We start from the raw sequence: 24,983 nt of genomic DNA on the forward strand, positions 1-24,983 counted from the left end.
ATTTGGTGCTTAATCTCAATACTCCAAATGTCCTGTAACTACTTTCTATTTAGCTGCTGTGTGTCTTTTCTCGTCTATTAAGTACCTCCAAGGCTTTCTTAGCTTAGGCTATTTGCCCTCTGATAAGGCCCCTGTCTGCCTCTCCACCTGGTATTTTTCCCTAGTTGTAAACAAATAAACACCACCTCAGATGCTATCTCCCACAACCCTGTTCTAGTGGATGCATCCTTTCCCATGGAAGGAAGTAAACTAAGTTATGAGCCATAGATCTCCAAATTATGGACATCCTGATGTCCCACACCTGCAGGGAGGCCTGGTTTACTTTGCTTGGTCTCCACTAATTGGAGGCACCCATTATCTCCTAGCTTGGGAAAATTTCACTTCAAAGAGAAGGGAAAAGTGCAATCCTCCATATCAACCAATAGGAGAAGAAAATGTATAAAAATGATAACCAGGGCCCAGGCTAACGGGGAGTTGGTTTCAGCAAGGACCTAGTTTCCCAGTGAAGCTAACTGATCTCCCCAGTAAATGCTCGTATGAATGGTGAGAATTTTTCCTGAGTGTTTGGGTTCTGGATCTAATCTAATGCTGACTTTTGGCCTGCTATTCCTTCTTTAGGGCAATCCTCTACCTGTTTTCACTAAGACTGATTTCTCCTTTTTTCCCTGTACCAAAGTAAGCACAGCATCATAATGCCTTGCTGTGAACTAGAAGTTATCAGATAACTTTGATTTCCATAGAAATTCTCTGATACATATATATTTTTGTATGTATCCTATCTATGATCTGAGGTTATAAGATTTCTTTTGCTTATGTGTATTTTTTATATAACATTTCTTTGGTTATATGTATGCGAGATTTTTGCTTCTGAAAATAAAGATATTTCAGAGAGAAAATGAATTGGGGTTTTTGTCTGTGCACAGATGTTGGTATGCATGAGAACACTTGGGATACTGTGGAAAGAGCTGAGGTTGGATAAATTCCTACTGGAAAAGAACATAAGCAAGTAAGGCTAGACTCAAATAGGGCACTGGGCTTTGACCTAAGAGCTGCCCCGTGAGCAGACTGTTGGGCACGATGGACCACCGGTCTGACCCAGCAGCAGCAAATCTTATGTTCTTAGGTAGGAGTGAGGGAAAGGTTGGTCTAGGGACCCCCTTTGTGGCACCTGAGGGCCACCCTGGGCCCTTACAGGTTTTGATATACGTTTTCTCTATCTAATCAGCTGATAAGAATATGTCTCATTTCCTTAGTTGTATAACCTAGTACAGTATATAATTCTGAGTCCCTTGTGTGTTCACGTTTGGCTTGTACATGGTCCTGTAAATAAAAGCCTTTATTTTTATAATATCAGGCTGTGCTCATTGCTCATCAGTTCTTGCTTGTTGGGATTGTATGGGGCTAGAATTCAGTTTGGATCTTTGGATAATGTAAATAAATTCCAAATGCTACATAAATTCCATTATGTGCACACTTTGTTCCCTGTGCACTGCTCCCATAGGGGAGAGTTGCCTGCTTACACAGAATAGTAACATCTAACATTCAACACAGTGGCACATCTCAGTTCTTTAGAAACTTCTAAAATAATTTTATTGATAATGTAAGCATAAACAATAATAATAATAGAACTTTCACAATACAACAAAAGTCAGACAATTATTGTGTGTGATACAGAATATTTAAAAGTTTTTGTCAGCCATGTAATCTGAACAAAACAACAGATTACTGCCAAAAGACTAACTTGTCCAAGCAATAGCAGCTCCAGCTGCTTTTATACAAATTGTATTGATGCTGTTGCAAAGACACATTCTCCAAATTTCTGTTGCTAATAGCTAGTTTGTGAGAAAACTTTGATTTGGTTACCCCCTGGTTTGTCAGGAGCAAATGCTTTAAGCCACAGCCACACATATATGTAACCCACTGTATACTGTACAAAGATATTTTCACATACAACAGAAACTCATAAAAGAGGATTTGTAAAGCAAACACTTTCTTATGACAAATCAATTGTATGACAAACCCTAATCTGGGAGTAAATCATCTCCTAACTCTTCATCTGCAAAGTCATCATCTTCAACTCGTTTTTTTGCAGCTGTCTTAGGTCTTTCCATTTGTGGGCCAAGAGGATCCATATATGAGGCATCTAGAATCAAAATAAACATTATTACATAAGAAATTTAATTAACTCAGTAAAAAATCAACCAATACACAGAAAACTTATCAAAGCCCCCCAAACTACACACAAACACAAATTTTGCAGTTTAACATATTTTTGAAAGATAATGTTTTCCATAAGAATAGCCATTCTGGGTCAGACCAATGGTTCATCTAGCCCTGTATTCTGCTTCCAACAATGGCAAATCTTGGTCACAAGTACCTGGTAGAATCCCAAACATTAGCAAGATACCATATTATGGACTTTTCCTCCAGGAATTGTCTAAACTTTTAAAAACCCAGATACACTGAATGCTGTTGCTGTATCCTCTGGCAATGAGTTCCTAGAGCTTATCGATATGTTGAGTGAAAAAAATATTTTCTCCTATTTATTTTTAAAATATTATTATGTAACTTCATTGAGTGTCCCCTAGTACTTTCTGAAAGAGTAAACAAATGATTCATATTTACTCATTTTATTCCACTCCAGATTTTGTAGAATGTTATTATATTCTTGTCCAATCCCACTTTATTCCAGGACTAGGATCTGTAGGAAGCCTCAAATTTTTAGACTTTTATCCCTTCCCCCCTCATATGTTATCACTGAGCACTCTCCTGTGCTCAACAGTCTTTCTTCCTACAAGCCAGGCTGTAGGAGCTTATCTTTTCTGCTCGGTCATGATATTTCAGTATTTTTCGTTTGTGGTTTTTACACTAGTGCTGTGGAGGTTCCCTGCGGGGACATCCTTGACTGTGGGAGATCGCAGACCATTGGAGAATGTCTGCTTCTGGGGGGTTCCCTGCCTGGCAGTAAGCCTCTTGGTCAGCCTGCACATCAGATCGAGGCTCAGGGACCTTTGGAAGCTTGTTCACCCTAGGTTCGTCCGCTAGTTGGGTGGAGCACAGGATAAGCGATTCCATGGAGGCATGACTGGGATCAGAGTCAGACTATGTTCCTCTGCTAGGCGTTTGCGCGATATGTCCATGGGTGGTGGAGGTCTGCCACCATAGTTATCAGACTGGTGGGGCAGTCAGAAGACTTGAAATCCAGTTTTCCAAGTTCCCTGAGGCACAGGATCTCCTTGTGAGCTGTTTCAGCTCTACTTGCAGTTTCTCTCATTCAGCGTATTTCACAGTGAGTAAAAGATGCAGTGCTTCCTGTCAGCACATGTTTGAGGGTTCTCTGTGGTTTTGCTGGGCTATTTTTCATCAAAACAGGCTCTCAGTGGTCATCTTGGATATTTTCAGATTTGATTTTAAAGCTATTTTTCATACTTGCCAGGTTCATTTTTGATAGAAAACCACATAGATGACCTCCCCAGGGCAGGATGGGATAGATTCATGCCTGATTGCAGTGGATGGCTGTTGAATGTGCAGCTGTGTTCCATGTGCGCTGCGGCCTGCGAGTGGTTTGCTCAAATGCGGTGCCTTTGACCTCTGGAGGATTGGAGTCAGGGGGCCCTGGAGAGTGCGCTGGTGACATTTTTGCAAAACACCAGCGTGGCTCCGGTGATAAATCTCATAAATCTTCCAAGCATTCCAAATCCGAGGAGCAGAAATTGGCTCCCGCCACGGAGGATGGTTTTCCCTTGGAATTTGTGAATATGCTTTATCAGGCATACTTAGTTAAGAAGTGTCTGCCTGTTTCCCTTCCACCAGCCTCTGTACCGGTCACAGGGACCCCTGCTCTGAGGGACCAGAGTCTATCTTCTTGCCTTCCTGCAGGGGTACCGGGGAGTATGTCGACTGTGCCCGCAGTTGCGCCAGGCACTCTTTCCATTCCTCTGCTTTTGCAGGGCGGCACTGCAACAGCCATGGATGTTGCGAATCTGGTGGATCTCCAGGATCTGGACCTGTGTGGAGCCCATGATTTAGGGGAGGACCCCATTGTGCGCAGATTCTTCAAACCCATGCACCTTGTGGATTTAATCTGCAGGAACTGAAGCTGCAGACAGAATACCCGGTCACTTCAGAATGTTCCCTTATGAGTGACTAGAGGCCACAATCTGCCTCTTTTCCTGATCATCTCGACGTGTGGATTCTTACAGATATTTGGAAGACTCCTGAGGGTCTCCTGAAATGTGTTTGAGCCATGGCAGATGGCTTTAACAAGCGCTTTATTTCCCCACATGTGGATTCTTCAGTGAAGCAGGTCACCAGGCACACATCACTCCCCAGCGGTGGTCCTAAAAGATGTCCAGGACTGACGCAAGTGTCTGTTTGATTTGGCTGCGGCTGGTGTTAAAATGGCGATGGCCTCCTCCTTCATTGCTCAGGTGTGCCATGATCCTGATACTGTGGTGCTTCGTGATTTGCTCATCTCTGGAGTAGATTACATGACTGATGCCTTGTACAACATCTTGAAAGTTTGCACCAAGCTGGGTGCCTATTCTGTTTTGGCTCGCAGAATACTCTGGATTCGGCAATGGTCTGGTGATTCCTCTTCTAAAGCTACATTGAGCTGGTTGCCCTTCTAGGGTCAGCCCCTGTTCAGCCAGGGTCTGGATGACCTTGTGGCCAGTGTTCAGGATTGTAAACCCAAGGCATTGTCTGGGAGCAGGTTCTGCCCTTCTAGTTCAAGGCATTATGCTTTTTGTCCCTTCCGGCATTCTCATCTGTACTTAGGTCCTTCCACAAGACAATGGTCCTCTTCGTCTGCCAGACCACACTTCGGCAGGTCTCGCCATCATCAGTCTGCGGCATGCTGGCCTGTGGCTTCTGCTAAGAAAAAGTTCTGATGCCAGGCCGATGTCTCCTCCTCTATGCATTGGGGGGGACGGTTGTCAGCTTTCTGGCGGAATGGAAGGCCATCATCTCCGATCACTGGGTTCTGGAAGTTCTCAAAGATGGCTATAAATTGGAGTGTGTCTGTCCTCTGACAGTATTTTCTGGATTTCCCTGCAGGCTGTCCTGAGAAAGTGGGTTCAGGTGCAGGTTACAGTCCGCAGACTTTTGGATATTGTGGCAATTGAACCCGTGCCGGAGCGAGACTCAGGTTCTGGGAGATACTCAATATACTTCATCGTTCCAAAGAAAGGATTTGACAATTGGAGACTAATTCTGGACCTTAAGGCGGTCAATGCAGCCCTGAAAATCCCTCGATTCCGCATGGAGACAGTGCACTCAGTGATTGTGTTAGTGGCGTTAGGGGAGTTTCTAGCCTCCCTGGATATAACGGAGGCATATCTCCACATTCCCATTTTCCATGTTCTGGGGCAACATTTCCAGTTTGCGGTGCTGTCCTTTGGATTGGCGATGGCACCCTGGACCTTCATCAAAGTGATGATGGTGGTGGTGGCGACCTATATCCACACCCTGGGAGTCCTGGTTCACCCGTATCTGGACAACTGGTTGATCAGAGCTCCCTCTCTGTCCGGCAGGTGGTACAGTTGCTGCAACATCTGAGCTGGATGATCAACTTCAGGAAGAGTCACCTCGAGCCCACCCAGGATTTGGAATACTTGGGAGTTCGATTTCACACGAGTTAGAACAAAGTGTTCTTGTCAGGAGAAGCTACAACAGGTTATCAGGAACCTTCTGGCCATTCCGATCCCACCAGTTTGGCAGTATCTCCAGATTCTGGAGACCATGATGGCAACAATTGATGTGGTATCTACAGGGTTGGTGGACTGTATCTTCTTCTGCTATGCTTGAGCTGAGCTGGAAGGTTGTGTTAGAGCAATGGCAGCTTCAGTAGCTTTTCTTTGTTTTGCTTCTATTGAGAACATTTGTAAGGCAGCCACCTGGTCTTCTTCAATACATTCTTTTACATACTATTACTGTCTGGAGACTCATTCCAGATGGGATAGTCGGTTTGGCCAAGCAGTTCTGCAAAATTTGTTCTCAGTTTAGATGCCACCTTCCCTCCACCCCTGTCAGTTTTAATTAGGGAGTCCCATCTGTGAGAGTGTGCTGCCTGCTTGTCCTAGGATAAAGCACAGGGACAGCAAGCAGATATTCTCACAACTCTCCCACCTCCCCTAGTTGGCTTCTTAGCTTTTTTTTGCAGAACTGATGGCCTTGTGAGCCGATGTCGAGCGGGAAGGCTCTCGCGCATGCACAGTCTCGAGACTTCTAAAAAAGTTAAAGTGACAGTACATTTTTGCACTGTCTGTACTGGGGCTCTATGGGTGATAACACCCATCTGTGAAAATGTCTGCCTGCTGTCCCTGGATCACACCTGTTACAGGTAAGTAACTGTGCTTTACCTCCAAACAAAATAGCCTGTACACATATGGACCTCAGCTAATGAAAACTGAAACTAAAAGCAACAGTGCTTTTATAATGGCTGACTTTGGATATGACAGCTGATGTCATATCTCCACCGAGTGATTAATTCCTAAGGAGCTATTATCTCAGATTTACAGGCTTAAATTCCTTCTAACCTTTTGTATCAAAAACATTTATTTGGAGCACTCTATTTACCACATAAACTACTATACAAGAACATATCTGCATTATTTGCAGTCGCATTACACAAACACACACAAAAAGAGTATCCTCTCAAACTACCCTACAATTCTTAGTGGTCTAGTTGTGTAGTCATGGCAGAAGTGATCCCCAGTTGCTCTCCCATGTCAGCCCTACTTGCAAAATGTCTGCCATGATGTCTTGCAGAAGTCTCATGAGATTACCACTAGAAGTCATGACAGTCATTTTGAGAGCAGAGCTAGCATGGCCTGGAGTGACTGGGGATAACTCCTGTCCTGACCACCCCCCCCCCCCCCAGCTAGCCAATGATTATAAGATAGGCCTGATAGGGGCAGAAACAACTTCTGTTCAGGAGGGAGACAAACAGGACAAAGCACAAATTTTCAGCTTCCACTGAAAACTTAAGTCAATTTTGACTAAAACAGAAATCACAGCCATAGCTTCTTGGCTAAAACGGGCAAAAAAAGGATTTTGGGCCAGTTGCACCGTAACCAAAATTCAGTCAGGACCACCTCAGTTGAACACAACGCCTTGGAGAGATGGGCAGGTATATGAGGTCTTGTACTCTGTTGTTCTCAGAGGACATTTGCTACAGGTAAGGAACTTATTTTCTCCAAGGACAAGCAGGATAGCAAGTCCTCATGAAAAAGAGTATTCAGAAGGTAGACACCAACATGTTTTTGGTGGCAAGTAACCTCTTCCATTATTTTTTTTTTTTTTTAAGAAGCCTGGAATAAAAAAAGAAATGAGCCTAAGGGGGATGGAGTTGGATTGTAATACTCAAAGAGATTGACTGGCCAAATCTACCATCTCATTGTAGTTTCTTTCTAAACAGCAGTGGGATGTGATTATATGAACGAGTGTCCATGTTGAAGCCCTACAAATTTCCTCCATGGAGGATGACTTCAGGTAGGTTAACAATGTAGTCATAAGCTCTAACATGACCCTCAAGAGTCAAGTTTGCCTGGTCATAAGTGAAGGTAATTCAGTTTGCCAAGCAAGTGGAGAGTGCATTTGTTGATGGCAGCCCTTCCTCTGTTCGGGACAAAAGAAGCAAAAGTTGGATGGCGTTTTTAATGAAATATCATCTTTGTTATGAAATGAGGAGGCACAGAACAAAGCCACGTTCAAACCAACAATTTATTAGCACAATATCTTGCCAATAGGATGGACTTTTTAAAGGTTTTAGTCTGCTCTAAAAGCTCAAGGGTCTCTTCAGTCCAATATGTGCACTGCAGTTTCACCTTTGGGGATATGAGGGTGGGAAAATTATTGGCAGGATGACCTACTGGTTAAGATGAAACTACAACACTATTTTTTGGAAGGAGCGTAGGGGACGAATACACAGAACCATCCTGTTCTTAAATTTGGTTGAAAGTGGATCAGTTACTAGGGCCAGGAGCTCATTCACTCTGTGCACAGGTTACCAAAAATAAGACTTACTAGGGCCAGGAGCTCATTCACTCTGTGCACAGGTTACCAAAAATAAGACTTACCAGGTCCGGTACTTCAATTCACAGGAATAGAACAACTCAAAAGAAGCTTTCATCAGCTGGTTAATATCACAATGAGGGCCCATGACACTGCAAGAGGCCTGATGAGAGGCTTCAAAAGCAGCAAGCCCAACAGCTCAAAGCTGTATAGAGATGGGTATGCCTACATTAGGTTGAGTGCAGAAAAGTACTGTAAATGAAACCTAAATATCTGAAAACCTAAGTCATTATTAGGAAAAGCACCATATAACAGGAACAGGCAAAATTTTTTTAAAATTATGATGAAATAAACAAAAAAACCCTTCTCGATATAAGCTCCTGTGGCTCCACAGATAGATGACGATTGATGTTCTTTCAGGTGACAGCAGCAGGCAGTAATGCATTCACAATAAGGCAACTCAACAGCTTTTTAGTTATATTAAGATAGAGTAGCTTCCTATGCATGAATTCCATACCCTCCATGTTTAGGGTCCAGCAATGACACCACTCACACTGTGAGGACTTGTCATCCTTTCCTCAAAGAACACTGATTTAGTGTGGAGAAAATACTTAAGAATAATTAAAACTTTCAACTATTGCTGGAGGGAGGTGATAGTAGGTTGAAATTGTCTTTATTCATACAGATCTTTATCTGGTGTTTCACTCAACTTGCTTGTTTTGTGCTTTCTGTTTGACCAATAAGAGATTTAAAATAAAACTTTCAACTAAATGAATTGCTTGTGTTAAATGTGTTTATTCCTACAAACTATTTAAATTACTGAATATTTAGCAATTCTGTTTAGTGATGTGTGGGCTGTTGGATTTCCAATCTCCTCTAGGTATATACTGGTCTACAAGGACTGTCCTCACTGAAAACCATGACTGTGGGTTATTATAATACCAAAACTAGATAAGGATAGCATTGATTGTGTCATTGTTGTGACCTTTTTTTTTTCAGATATGGTGGTGTAGAAACTATAAAATTATTCTCTTTAATGAAGATGTTAATTTTTGTTTTGTTAATCAGGTTTCTATTCCACCTTTATCTATTCCGTTCAAGGCAAAAGTTAGTTCAAATGGACTTTATATCAGAAATTATTAATACTCTAGCCTTTCAATGCCAAAAAGATACTCAGAGAAAAATAGAAAATTTGAGTAATGATCATGTGATCTATTCAGTCTGTCTATTCATTTGCTCAGCTGTACAAGTCTCTTCTTCCCTCAGAGTCCCTCTTTGTTTGTTTCTTGCTTTCTTGATTTCAGATACTGTTCTTGTTTCTACCATCTCCATTAGGATAAAGGGGATGGGGCTTGATGTACTGCTTTTTCTGTGGGTTTACATATTTTAGACACTTATTTTGTATCTGGGTCAATGAAGTATTAAGTGACTTGCCCAGAGTAACTCACAAGGAGCAGCAGTGGGAATTGAACTAACAACCTCAGGGTATGCAGCTGCTCTAACCAATAAGCTACCCCTTCCCTGCTCCATGTATCCATTACTGTTTTTTTTTTTTTAAGAAATAGTTCCTTAAATTATTCCTCTATCCTTTTTCACCCTCATTCTTTGATCCTTTGTTCCATAGCCTCCTTTTGAAAGAGGCTTGCCTCCTATGTATTTATATGTTGGAAGTATTTAAATGTACTATCTCATCTTTCTATCAGAGTATACACAGGACAAAGTTGACCATATTAATAGCTACCCTTTGGACCAGCTATATCCAATGTAAATCTATTAGAAAAGTGCTCTTTCCAGAATTATGCACAGTAATCCAAATGAGGTAAAATGACTGCCCTTTTCTGCTGGCCATTCCTCTCCTTAAACATCCAAGCATTCTTTTCTGGCTTTTGCTGTCTCTTCTGTTCTACTCATTATGGTGGGGAGAAGGGAAGTGTTTTAAACATATGTGTGTTTTAATTTTATTTGTAATTTGCTTCAAACATGTACTTGATGAACAAGTGGCATTAAATAAACCTTGAGATTATCAGATACACTCTCTTCCATAGACTGCATTTGTTTTATGCATAGAACTTTTAACTGTGCTTCCTTGAGTTTTTCCAGTCCAAATGTATGCCCCTGCATTTTTTTAGCATTAAAATCTTAGTTGTCAATCTGTAAATCATTCCTCAACTTTTATATATATATATATCCCTCCTGATGGTTTTTTTTTACACTTTTCAGGGTATCTAACCCATATCTTCCATAAAAAGGCAAAATTTTCCCAACAGGTCTGATAATATTGCTTACAAAAATGTTGAAGAAAAACAAATAACCAAGGATTAAGGCTCTACTGGTAATGCCCTCCTCCTTGGAGAAAACTTAATTTATCACTTTCATTCAGTTAGTTTCTAACCCAGTTGGTCACTTTAGGGCTCAATCCCCAGGGTACTCTTTATAAATAGCCCATGCAGAACTGTATCAAAGGCCTTGCTAAAATCCAAGCATTCCACACATTGGTGATCTTGATTCAACTTTGTGTGTCACCCAGTCAACAAATTGATCAAAGTCACTTGAGACCTAATTTGGGCAAATCCATGCTGTCTCAGTTCCTATAGACCATTGGATAACAGAAACTACCTTATTCTCCATTTTAGTAGTGATTCCATTAATTTAGTTTCATTGAGAACTACATCAATTTTCTCCTACTTTTGTGAAGAGGAATCACATCTGTCTATCTCCAGTATTCTGAAACCTATCATTCTAAAGGAGTATTGAAAAAGTCAGACAACAGGGATGCCAGAACTTTCCTAGATTCTCTTAATACCCTCAGAAAATAGCTTGCTTGGCATCATTGTTTTGTTTCTGTTTAATTTAGCCAACTCCTCATAAACATACTCTTTTGAAAATTGTTTGAGGTCTATGTCACTTCCAGTCCTATTTGTATCTGCTTTTTGCAGTCTGACTCCTGGCTGTTCCTCAATGTAAACTGAACAGAGATATTTAACAATTCCACTTCTTCCTTTGTTTTCCTCCTTTTCATCTGAAGTGCCACTTTTGCACTTTCTCCTCTCATTAACATATCAAGAAAAATTTTGTGCCAAGTTTTTTTTATTATTATCTTTTCATTTGCATCTTTGTGCTGTTTTGTCTCCCAGTTTCTCTCAGCTTTCCAGATAATGTTGCCTGAGTTCCTCTTTCTGGTACCTCTTATAGTTTGAGTGGTTACCTTTTTTCCCCCTTACCTGTTCAGCTACTTAAAAAAATTATAATGGGCTCTGCATCAGACTATCGAGGGCACAGTTTTCCAGTTGGCCTTGGATGTCCCGAGAGCATTTAGGCCTTTGCCTGCTGCTGTCGAAAAATGTGTTTGGTGGCGCGTGAGGGTATTTTGCAACACTGGATTGCACAGCATTTTGGTGCAATTTGTTACATCAATTGGCCAGTTGGGAGGCTCATGATGTCTGTGGGAAATGGAAGGGGAAGAGATTATATTTGAGAATCTGGGGGCCCTACTTGGCACAGTTGTACCCCAAGGGACAAAGTGCTCTACTTAATGAGCTTTGAGGCTATGACTTTGTGGGAATTTTGAGAGGATCTTTGTTCTACGGTGTGTATGTGGGGAAGGGGGCAGGATGGGGGCTTCCTGGGTTGGGCTGGGGGGGGGTTAATTTGGGAGTTGACTGTTTCTCTGCTTTTTGTAAAACATGATGACAATGTTGGGTTGTACTGTGTGTTTTATCACTAATAAAACTGAACATAAAATTATAATGGGCTCATTTACCCATTATCTTTAGTTACTTTCCTTAAAAAAGGTGATACCCTTGCAATATCTGCTTTCAGTTCTGCACACTGCTCTTCTATTTCCCCTAGATTTCCTTTCCAGCTAATGCAAGGACAGTGGAACAGCCACACAAACCAATCTCTATTCCTGTATCCAAACTGTTAGGCAAACTAGGGCCATGACCCACCGGCCCACCTTATTCTGATGTCTATGAGCTATTAAATCCTTGATATACAGTACTTCCCCCCATCTTGACAAAGGTTGCTTTTCAGAAGCCTAGAATATTTTGTTTTCAATAGACTACCACTGTTTGTGCTCTAATACTGAACTACATCATCTGGTGATTATTGGATCTTTGATTATGAATACACCCTAATATCAGAAACACTCCTCTAGTATCACTTCCTCCTGGTAATTATATTCCAATCATATTTCTCTATGAATTCAACACTTGTCAATTTAGAACTCTGGAAAATAAGACTGAACCATAATTTCTGTACTTAGGAAAAAAGCTTTCTGAAAATCCTAGAACTACGGTAAATGGGGAATACTCCAAAGAATTTAAGATTTTAAGGAGAACTGGACAGGGGTACCTCCTATATCTTAGATGTTTGGTTTTGACTTTTCAGATACACAAAAATCTTAATATTGAAGAGGCCATGATAGGTAATTTAAGTTTTATCTTTAAATCTCTTTAATTATTTTAGTTAAAAGAATTTGGTAACACTTTGGTTTCAAGATGAGATATAATAAAAGTTGGGCTGAAAAGGGTAGAAATTAAAAGGATTTAAACAGACTTGTCCAGAAAAATATTTAAGTGAAATCCAGTGTCTTGATTTTGAAGAAACCCCAACCATGAAGCAGAGGTCCTCAATCAAGGGAAAAATTTGGCAACATCTTGAAATACGTAAGTCATTCCAGGTTACTTTTTCAGAAGTAGGAAAGTCATGCACAGCAAATAGCATTATTTTAAAAATATCAATGTCAAGACAAAGGTATGTCATTCAGTATTAGTTTCAAGATGAATAATTTAAAATCTTTAAAAATAATTCTGATTTTCTTATTTCTAACTAGCTTTTTTTTAATTCTAAGGAACTGATTATTAGAAAAGAACTAAAAGGGGGACTTATAATTCCAAATGTACAGAAGACGTTTTTAAGCCAGTTGAGACAGCAATCAGCAACATGGATACAATTTGAACAACTGATCAGCCCTCAGAGAAAGGGCTAGGAGATACTATATGGTTGTCCAGGCAATACAGAAAAATTATTGCACATAGTAATCTCTCACTTTACCTTATAAATTTAGATCATCATATTAATTTTGAATGCTCACTGGAATCTGTCACCATTAATGCCAGTAGGAGATAATTTATTATTACTCTACAATATTTTTAGAGATGTTTAAAAAGAGGAAAAGTAAATGCTTAGTTAGAGTTTGGTTATTGTTCCAGGAGAAAGGGTTTTTACTATTTTTCAATTTAAGAGGGTCAGATACAAAGGTCAAGAAAAAAAAAGATACCCTTTTACTAGACTAATATATTAACTATTTAGAAATATTTTTTTTCAGGATGACCTGATGAAAACAGTATAACTCCCAAAAGCTAATCAATATACAGTATTTAGTTTAATATAAAGTTATCATCTTATAATTTTTAGTTGACTTCTGCACATCTGCCTTGAACCGCAAGGTAATGGCGGAATAAAAGTCACTAATGTAATATAATTCAACTGGATTAATGTGGAAACTAAACAGACAAAAGAATAATTTCTTATAAAGATAGTGATCAATAAAATAAAGACCTGACAAACAGTTGTTTTGAAAATATTTTATTAAATAAAAAGCCAAATGAGGCATTGATCTTGCTATTATTATACCAATTACTAGGTATACTAAATAAGCTTTCTGAATTTTGTGCCAACTTAAAACTAACTGAATATTTACCAATAAATGTTAATTTGGAAGAGAACAAAACAATCAGCTCTCTCTATGCTAACAACATAAAATCCATATAAAATTATTAAGTGATGCCACTGGACAACTTTTAAGGTTGATCAGGATGAAAATCAGTAAACACATGCTGGAGAAAATGCATGTTAGTTACAGAAAAATACTGGTTCCAGAAAATTTGTGAACCCAATTTGAAATCTACCATATAATTTTTGAATTATTTTCTGGAAAAAAATGTACTCGTATTTCTATTGTGTCACATCAATGCCACTCATCATTTTATATAACTTCAGATTACACATATTTTGGAACTCCTAGTGGTTAGAGCACTACACTATGAACCAGAGACACCAGAGTTTGAATTCCACTAACACTCCTTGTTGCCTTGAGCAAGCCACTTAACCCTCCATTGCCTTAGGCACAAACTCAGATTTTAAGCCTTCTGGGGACAGGGAAATATCTATAGTACCTCAATGTAACTTGCCTTGTACTATCACTGGAAAGGCATGAGTTAAATACTAGAATTCTTTGGTATTATAAAATTAGCCTCCCCCCCCTTTTTTTGCCATGGAAGGCAGTAATATACATATATGGTGATTCTTCCCTGTTCAGCTAAATCATATCTACAGAAACTCCATTAATAATGTAACTATTTATTCCTAGGTGTTCCAATTAAATATTTACCCTATGAAAGAGAATTATTCTGTTTTTTAACAGCTGCTCAATTTCTCAGTGGCAGCTAAATAGAAAGCTCCCTAAGTCCATCCATAAATATCCTTAAAACGATTAATTTACTAGTATATCAGTGAAAGCATGACTTTAGCTGCATAAGATTATGATTTTCTCAATTTATTCTTGATACCTTTTTGAATAGTTAATTCTTGATATATTTCTGATTGATTTATTCTTGATACCTTTCTGAATAATTCTCTGTTTTTCTTTCTAAGAAGTAGACTTGGCAACCACTGTGCTGGTTCTTGTGAAGCTCAATATGGCAAACAAAACAGGGAAAAGGATCTCCACAACTCAGGACATGAAATGGCGAATACCAAGATCCAGGTGGGCAACTTTATTTTAAAACGCAGTGCAATGGCTTGACACGCTTGTGTTTTGGCCTATTAAGCCTGCCTTAGGAGCCTTGTTAATAATCTTCACCGTTATGCAAAGTAGCACACATCAAAAACACCAATGAGCTCTTGCTACCATGCAGGGCAGCATATATAATGACAAACACTTCTGAGACACACTCTCCTAGATGTAGTTTTCGTAAATACCATCCAGATTCAAAGGCGGTAACGAGACTCCTGAGGCAGGCCTGATAGGCCGAAACACAAGTGTGTTGAGCCATTGTACTTTTAAAGTTCTGAAATAAAGTTGCACACTGTTCGTCTTTTCTTGTGAAGCTTATACATTGACGTTTCTGAACCTGCAGCTGGACTGCTAAAGTCTTCATTGTTCAGTCACAGCAAGAGGAAGAACTATGTTTTATCATGTTAGTGAGGAAGATGTGTCAGACAATACACAGCATGGCTAATTGTTTCACCACCGTATGCTTGCTATAACATTTCAAGAGTTTCATTACCGCTCTTTCAAAGTTTAACACAAAATTAAGTTGCACACTTCTGGTGTACTCTCAAAGACATATCTTATTCATCTGCCATAATGAAACATACAAAGTTCTTCCTCTTGCTGTGACCCAACAATGAAGACTACAGCAGTCCAACTGCAGGTTCAGAAACTTCGATATATGAACTTCACAAGAACCAGCACAGTGTTGCCACATCTATTTCTTGGAAGAAAAACAGAGGTTGTCTCATTACTTTTCAATCAGCCCTCGTATTTGCTATTTTGACCACTCCTTCACACTGAGCTTAATGTTCACACTAGGTCTGAGAGATTTTGCCTGAGTGGCAGCTCTTAATTTGGAACCTACCATTGTGTACATGTAGGGAGTAATTTTGAGTAGCCTGTGTAACTGTAGAATATGTTCTTTTTATTTATTTGCTTTGTAGCTAATTTTCAGACAGAAACTAAACAGGGAGCTCCTTTTGAAAATCTGTTAGTGTAAAATACACATATTAAGATGCCTACATATTTTGTGCTTGCTATTTGCATGGGCAACAGCAGGATTAAAAAAGCAAGTATATTTTTCAAAATGTAAAGTAAGTGTATTCTTTTTGAGGCTCAGTATTATCCCTCACTTATTTTTTAGCCACTCTAGAATCAATTTTCAGACATGGGTATTAATCCACATAAAAAGCTTTGAAAACTGAGCTCCCTTTGGGATTTTTTTCCCATATTGTGCATCACTTTACATTTGTTTCCTTTAGGATGAATGACTATCATCCTTATATTCACATGCTTATTAATATATTTAAAGATTTCTAGTAGAATAGAAAGACAAGATTTCTTTTTGCTACATCCATGCTCGTCCTTCCTTATAAAGATATTTTTATGTATATTCCTGGCAATTCTATTCTTAACAATAGCATGATATCCAGACCTAATATCAGTCTACAATGTCCTGGGTCATCAGATAGAATAGCAGGTCTGTATGTTTATATTTGAGTTCCTTAAGAACTCTGTGGTAAATATATCATTAGGTTCTGGTGATTTGCTACTATGTAGTTTGACTTTTTGCCCTAGCATCTCTTCCAGTTTCACAGTAACCTGCTTTAATTCCTCTGAATCACCACCTACAAACATGCTTCTGGTGTGGGGTATGTCCCCAACATTCTCTCTGCAGTGAAAACAAAAAAAAGAAATTCATTTATTTTTTCTGTTAAGAATTTACCTGTCTTTCTTCCTCATCTAATGGTTCAACTAATTTTCTTGCAAACTTCTATAAAGGAGTGGCCTAGTGGTTAGGGCTACAGCCTCACCACTCTGAGGTTGCAGGTTCAAGCCCAGCACTGCTCCTTATAATCCTGGGCAAGCCACTTAATATTCCATTCCCCCAGGTACATTAGTCAGATTGTAAGCCCACCAGGACAGACAGGGAGAAATACTATCTAAATGGAACTTCTTAGGCTATAAGCGGTGTATAAATACTAAAATATAAATAAAAAATAAATGCCTTGCTTCACTCATGAAGCTCAGCACCCTGTCACTAATTAAACTAAACTAAACTAAACCTTAAGTTTATATACCGCATCATCTCCATGGATGTGAAATGAAATATTAGATTTTTACCTAGATAATCTTCTCTCTATTAATATTCTCAGGAGTCTGTATGTTAGGTGATCAATCCATACTCGCGAACTGCTGCAGAAGGATGCCAATCGGATCTTTCAGCTCCTCTTTTACCAGTGGAGTATAGTGCCCTCTTCAATATGTAGCAAAGCAACCAATCTCCATTATAACAGAAAAAAAGAGGAGGGGCACAGGGAGATGTCATGCATTTCTGTTCTGCTCTGTAACTTATGAAATAGAACAATAATTAACATGAACTAGCAACTTAGCTATATCCATGAACCAACTTGTTGTGTGCAATGAAAGATTAGGTTCTTACCTTTGCTAATCTTCTTTCTTGTAAATCCAAACTCTATTCCTGGACAAGTGGGTAGTCAATCCCATCTTGTGAGATCTCTTGTAGGAAGCTTCATTTATATATTTTTGACCCTCCCTTCTTAGCTCAGAACTACCCTCTGACTTCAAGTTGATACAAAAGCAAACAGTCATATCTGTATAGGACACAGAAAGGGGAAGGGTACTGGGATACTGCCCGAGAAAGAAATCTCATCTGCTCATATCATAAAATTGCATAACAATCATGAACTATTAAAACAGGTTGCAGAAAACTGATAAACCATAAAATCAGAACAAGGATGAACAGTCAGAGAGCTCCTCAGGGGCTTAGGACCAAAGCAGGAAAGTCCGGCTAATTGAACCCTCAAAGAGCCGACTGCAAGTTCTTTTTCCAGGCCTTCCTGAAGAAAGGCGAAGTGGAATCAATACTGAGCTCAGATCTTTGTTCTTCCGAGTGCACCAAAGCTGAAAATACCTTCAAGCCTTTGCATACTCTGCCCTAGCTGACTCAGTGGCATACCTAGCATATGTGACCCCGGGGCCCATCATTTTTTGGCCCCCCTCCCATCTATATGAAAAATATGATTTTTAGTAACAATCCACATATCGCACAAGAGTGTACCTAGGAAAAGACAGCATCTTAAACACTGCAGTGAGCACTAGAACACCAACACATACATTGTAAAACTAAACAAGCCAGATCCTGCACAGTCAATTGATCCTGTACAGTCGATGCTATCAGAAAGCAATGTCCCTTTCATACACACAGGCAGATACACCTTCGCCCAATATGGAATAATCACAAACTAAATATAGAAATATGTAGATAAGAAACCAGCAACACCACAAAAATAGTAATACATGTCCTCTAATACTGTGCAAAATATAAAGATAGTAGATGTAAATTTGAAAAAACTAATACATAACAATCACCACTTTACAAATTAACAAATAAAAATAAAACAAATAATGAGAAATAAGAAAATACCATTTTATTGGACTAATCCCTGTAAACTCGGTCCCCATCCCCGCAAACCACCTGATTCCATCCACACAAGCCTTGAATTGTTTTATATTGAACTTATTATATTAAAGTATAAAAAGAAACTATTCTGTACAATTGTCAATTTATAAATCAGCGTCTTCTTCCCACTCTCTCTTCCCCATTTCCCTTTAGCGTCCTCAGTCCACTCTCTCTCCACTTTCCTTCAGCGCACGCACATAAAAACAAGCAAGTAATTTTATATCATTTTCATTCTATTCATTCAATAGAAATTAAAGTCTAAATAATGCCAGTCACATAACAAAACATGATTTTACAAAAATAATTCCCTGCACAGTCAAGCCTGCAAGGATTACTAGGTGTCTTTCAGCAGCTCCCCTCCCTCCCTCCCCCTTACCTTCGTGGCCAAGTCAAAATGATCTACCAACAATAAAATTTTAAAAACACAAAGCACACTGTACGCAGAGAAAATGTTAATTATCATTTATATTCTGTGGGTTTTCAAAAAAGTCAAGGCAGATGACTTTATGCAATGTCACCTCAGTAACAACTATACAAAAATAGACAAATATTCCCCCTCCCTTTTTACTAAACCGCGATAGCGGTTTTTAACGCAGGGAGCTACGCTGAATGCCCCACGCTGCTTTCGACACTCATAGGCTCCCTGCGCTAAAAACTGCTATTGCGGTTTAGTAAAAGGGGGCCATAGTGCAAAATATAGACATTCTCAATACGGACACATTTTGATCACTAAATTGAAAATAAAATCATTTTTCCTACCTTTGGTAATTTCATCAGTCTCTGGTTGTACTTTATTCTTTTGACTGTGCATCCAATATTTCTTCCCTTCTTTCAGCCTCCTGTATGCTTCCTCTCCTCCAGACCTCATTCCCTCCCCCAACTTTTTTCTTTCTCTCTCTATGCCCCCTTTCTTTCTGTATGTCTGTCTTTCTCTCCATCTCTCCGTGTCCCATTTCTTTCTTTGTTTCACCCTGCCCCCTTCTTTCTTTCTCTCTCTATGCCCCCTTTCTTTATGTCTGTCTCTCTCTCTCTCTCTCCGTGCCCTATTTCTTTCTTTCACCCTGCCCCCTTCTTTCTTTCTCTCTCCATGCCCCCTTTCTTTCTGTATGCCTGTCTTTCTCTCTCCTCTCTCTGTGCCCTATTTTTTTCTTTCTTTCTGGCTCCCTGTCCCCCACCCTTTCTTTCTCCCTGCCTTCTCCCATGCCACTGCCATTGGGAAACATGCGGCTGCTACTGCCACCATCGGGAACAGACGATTGGCTGGCCCAGAATGTCCTCTCTGACGTCAGAATTGATGTCAGGCGGCGAGAGTTGGTCAGCCCTGCGGGGAAGAAAAGCAGGGAGGGAGAACTCGGCGCCGGCCTGTTCTTGATGGCAGCAGTGGCAGCCTTTCCCCGGTAGCAGCCTATTCCCCGGTGGGTGGCCAGCTGTGCACCCCCTTGGGGCATGCACCTGGGGCAGACTGCCCCCCCAGCCCCCCTTGGTACGCCACTGAGCTGACTTCTTGCTGCGCAAGATGGTAGCTATCACTCCTGTCGAGTAGCCTCTGCACACTAAATCTGCATACTCAAGTGCCAGGCCGTAAGATCAAAGTGGTCTGGATCCTGAAAGGCAATGGGACACTGTGTGAGGAGGCGAGGGTGGCAGGGAAGTTTATACCACGTGCGCCCCAGCCAATCGTGCGCCATGAAAAATCACCCAACCCTGGTGCATCTTGATTCTCTGCAAAAGGTGGCCTATCATGGGCCATGGAAGGAAGACAAAGAGAATTCCCTCTTGGGGCCATGTCTACACCATGATGTCCAAACCTTCACTTCTTATATTCACAACAGTAGCCAAAGAAATGAGCCACCTTCTAGCTGACTGCCAACACCATCAGGTCGAAAATCGGGCATCCCCCATCTCTCTACAATGCATTAAAAGGCTCTCTAGGACAAGGGCCATTCCCCTGGATCCACAGTTTGATGGCTGAGATAATCTGCTTGCATGTTGTCTGCTCCTTTTATGTGCACTGCAAAAAGAGCCAAAAGATGCCTTTCCACCCAACAAAACATTTGAGTCACCTGCTGCAGAAGTGCACTCCAGATGCCCCCTTGCTGATTGACATAGGCCGCTGCTATGGTATTGTCCAACAAGATTCGAACCACCTTGTTCTGGAGTGCACTCTTGACATGCAGGAAAGTCAGCTAGATCACTCAAAGATCCAAAGCTGAATGCCTCTGGACAGAGAGAGGGTTCAACCACTAGGCTAGACTGTGCCGAGCCTCCATTGTCTCCAACAGGAGATAAGTGCACCCTTGCCCAAGGAACTACATCGATGGTCGTGAATATGGACCCCAGAACTTTCAGGTATTGCCAGGCTGTTGGGGCTCGAGAATCTAAAAAGGCATATATTAACTGCCAAAGCTTCTCCTGGTGTGACTCAGGAAAAAACACTTTGTTATCCCCGTGGTGAAATATACCCCCAGGTATTCCAGGTTTTGCATCAGAACAAGGTGATTTCTGAAAGCTGACTACCCAGCTTAGTCTCTGAAGCAATTGGACAAACCTGATGCATTGCCAGGTACCCCTCAGATTCTGACTGGGCTCTAATGGGCCAATTGGCCAGATATGGATAGACTTGGATCCCGAGTTTCTATAGGTGGGCTGCTGCCACCACCACCATCATCATCTTAGTAAAGGTCCGAGGCACTATTATCAGCCCAAAGGACAAGGTTGAAAACTGAAAATGCCGTTGCCAGATGTGGAACCTCAAGTATCTTCTGAGCTCTGGAAAAATGGGGATATAAAGATAGACCTCTGTCAAATCCAGAGAGGCCACAAATTACCCTGGTGATACTGAGGCCATCACAGACTGCACCATTTCCATTCTGAAATGGGGAACTTTGAGGGCTGCATTGACCACTTTGACCAGTCTTTGGAGCCTCTCTTTGGCATGATGAGGTATATAGAGTATCTGCTGGAGCCCAAGTTGGACTCTGGAATGGGCTCTATGACTGCTGTATCCAGCAAACCCTGGACAATGGCTCTGACTTTGGCCTCTTTGACTGGTCTCCCCTTTTTAAGAGTCCAGAAAAAATTCTGGAAGTGGCCAATAAAACTTGAGCTTGTACCCGTCTCTTAGAATGTCTGTCACCCAGCGATTTGTGTGATGTCTATCCACTCCACTAGGAATGCTGAGAGACTTCCTCTGATCTGTGGAGGATTGACCAAGGGTCTGGCAACACAAGCAGCAAAACTGGATAACCAAATCTCCAACCTACTGATAACCACCCCCGAATACAAGATCTTCAGAAAAGAAATAAAAACAATACTCTTCAAGAAATCACTGAATCACTCTTAACATATCAATTACCTTCCATCCTCCTGCCTTCACCTCGCCCCACAGATACTACCAGTTCTTCTCAACTTCTCTTGAATTCTCCAATGATCTACTGTATCCCACCATTTATATCTCTTTTTGTAACCCGCCTTCTCAACTTCTCTTGAATTTACCAATGATCCAATATTGTAACCCACCTTTTATAACTCTTTTGTAATCCGCCTTGAACTGCAAGGTAATAGCGGAATAGAAATTTCTAATGTAATGTAATGTAATGTAATAACTGCTTCTTTGGGGTGGAAGTAGAGCGGACTCCTAAAGATTGCAGACACCTAGCTCCACCAAACCACGGTTTGGTTGTCTGATATGATCTCTAACCCAAGGGACCTCTTAGAGTATTGACGATATTGCCTGGAGGTACAAAAATTAGAATGCCCCTGTCCCCTAGAGCAGTGTTTTTTAACCTTTTTACACCTATGGACCGGCAGAAATAAAAGAATCATTCTGTGGACCGGCATTAGTTCGTGGACCGGCGGCTGAAAAACAATGGGCTAAGTCATGGGCTAGACCCCGCCCATCTCTACCCAATCTCCACCCCAGACCCTATTAATTGTAGCACTATTTTTTTCATTCATTTTCACAGATGCACAATATAATCTTATTAACAACCAACAATTCAAAAATAAAATTATTCCCCCCTACCTTTGTTGTCTCCCTCTCTCCATGCTACTATGCCTTACCTTCTGTCCTGCTCCCGCCTGGCCATTTTATGCCGCCCCCGGTATTATCTTCAGGCTGGCTCCCTCTTCCTCACTGATGCAGTGCACAAAGCTGCGGGCAGCAGCAAATTGTGCGTCCCGTGCCTCATCTGGAAGCCTTCCCTCTGACATTGCAATGTCAGAGAGAAGGCTTCCGGTTCAGGCACAGGATGAGCGTAGGAGCCACTGCCCGTGGCTTTGTGCACTGAATCAGTGAGGAAGAGGGAACTGGCTCGAAGATAACACCGCATCGATCGCACCGTGGACCAGCGGTTGAAGAACACTGTTTTGGGCCTGATGCACGTGCTGGCCCTGTGGACCGGTGGTTGAAGAACACTGCCCTAGAGAATCAGGATCTGCTGTCTGGCAAGGACTTAAGTTTACGGTCCTGCACACTATTCATGAAGTCATCCAGACCCTTACCGAACAGTAATCCTAGCAGCCGTCACGGTCATTACAATTTGAGAATAAGATGCATCTTGAAGTTCCTGCTATGGATATTGCAAGACTCTCAGGTTTTCGTCAAGCTATGTTGACCGTACAGGGCATGATACTGTGGAATGCATTGCCCATTGAGATAAAAAAGGCATCTAGTATTTTGCAGTTTAGCAAACTGGTAAAACTATGTTATTTGAGAGAGCTTTTTCTTGATTGAATATTTTTCATGTTCTTTTTTTTAGTCTGTTAGCTAATTTTATTGTATATGTTTTATTGTACCCTTTGCAGAATTATTGGTTGTTGTAGGCAATACATTTTTAAATCATAAGGTGTATGGGGACAGACTTAAAGATCTCAATCTGTATACTTTTGAGGAAAGACAGGAGAGGGAAGATATGATAGAGACGTTTAAATACCTACGTAATATAAATGTGTTTGAGTAGAGTCTCTTTCATTTGAAAGGAAACTCTGAAATGAGAGGGCATAGGATGAAGTTAAGAGGTGATAGGTTCAGGAGTAATCTAAGGAAATACTTTTGTAGTTCATCCCTTTCTCCTTTTGTATCGGTAATTATTTGTACGTTACACTGTATGTTTATTTGTTTAAAATTGTTTTATTTTTGTCTCCTAATTTTAAATTGTCATATGCATTTAAGTATTTGACATTGCGTGTAAAACAAACTTTTAATAAACTTGAAACTTTTATAGAAAGGGTGGTACATGCGTGGAACAGTCTCCTAGAAGAGGTGGTAGACACAGAGACTATGTCTGATTCAAGAGGGCCTGGGATAGGCACGTGGAATCTCTCAGAGAGAGAAAGAAATAATGGTTACTGTGGATAAGCAGACTAGATGGGCCATTTGGCCTTTATCTGCCATCATGATTCTGTTTGTATGTTTAAAATCAAAAATAATTGCCCCTAAAAAGGCAGCTTACTTATTTATTAGATTTTTATCCCGTTCTCCCAGAAGCTCAGAATGGGTTACAATTTGACAGTCACAATCAATTTAAGAACAGATTTGAGGGTCACCTTAGGCAATGAATCGCTAGATCAATGTCAGATCCACAACATCCAGCGCACAGAGATAGAGTATGCTGACAGCTTGCTCACCATTCTGCATAAGTCATCAGCCACATAGTCCATGCCAGAAACCAAAAAGGAAAGTTCCTGAAGCACTATAGTGTCAGGATCATAGCGCAGCTTGACGTGACAGGCTGTAGCATCAAAGGATGCCGTTGCAGCCATTTCAAACCTGAGGCTGCAGAATCAAAAAGCCTTTTTAGCACAAAATCAATCCTGCAGTCTTGTGCATCCTTTAACACTACACCGCCCTCACTGGGGAGAAAAGTATGCTTGGTGACCTGTGCCATCAAGGAATCCACCTTTGGCGAAACAAAAAGCTGATTAAAGCTTTTGCCATAGCTAGAGCTTGGACATGGCCTTGGCAACTCTAAGAAGACCCTCTGTTGCCTCCCATTGATCCATGAGCATTTTTGCAACGGCCAGCTGATCAGGAAAGGAGGAAGACTTGAGCTTCATGCTGCTCATGAGAGAGCAGTGTGCTGTCGAGGACTGGCTAGCCTCCAATTTTATCTCTTGAAGGGATTCCAAAAAGCACAGTTACTTACCGTAACAGGTGTTATCCAGGGACAGCAGGCATATATTCTCACATGTGGGTGACGTCATCTACGGAGCCCCAGCGCGGACAGCTTTTCAAGCAAACTTGCTAGAAGTTTCAAGTTTGCACACTGCACCACGCATGTGTCTGCTTCCTCGCCCACTAGAGGGCGCGTTCCACCTCGTGGTCCTCAGTTCCATCACTAGCAAAGAAGCCATCCCCGGGGAGGCGGGTGGGTTGTGAGAATATATGCCTGCTGTCCCTGGATAACACCTGTTACGGTAAGTAACTGTGCTTTATCCCAGGACAAGCAGGCATGATATTCTCACATGTGGGTGACCTCCAAGCCAACCAAAAAAAAAGGGCAGGTGGGAGGATGGCAATTTATGAAAACAGATTACGTAACACCGACTGGCCAAACCGGCCATCGCTTCTGGACAAAGTGTCCAGGCAATAGTGGGAGGTGAACGTATGAACCGAAGACCAAGTGGCAGCTTTACAAATGTCCTCCATGGGAGTAGATCGGAGGAAAGCAACCGAAGCTGCCATCGCTCGGACCTTATGCCCCG

At 41.0% G+C, this 24,983-nt stretch overlaps 1 protein-coding gene across 3 annotated transcripts in view; it reads right to left on the minus strand.

The window, feature by feature from the left end:
* Positions 1-1,564: 1,564 nt before the first annotated feature.
* The window catches only part of IFT88 (intraflagellar transport 88), a 219,164-nt gene continuing 195,745 nt past the window's right edge, over positions 1,565-24,983 (minus strand). For all 3 annotated transcript variants that reach the window (XM_033949812.1, XM_033949811.1, XM_033949814.1), the window contains one exon: positions 1,565-2,143. In XM_033949812.1, coding sequence (XP_033805703.1) covers positions 2,022-2,143 — 122 coding nt within the window. In that variant the 3' untranslated portion in view covers positions 1,565-2,021. The remainder of the gene's footprint in view (positions 2,144-24,983) is intronic.

This window comes from Geotrypetes seraphini, chromosome 6 (assembly GCF_902459505.1).
Source record: "Geotrypetes seraphini chromosome 6, aGeoSer1.1, whole genome shotgun sequence".
NCBI lineage: Eukaryota > Metazoa > Chordata > Amphibia > Gymnophiona > Dermophiidae > Geotrypetes > Geotrypetes seraphini.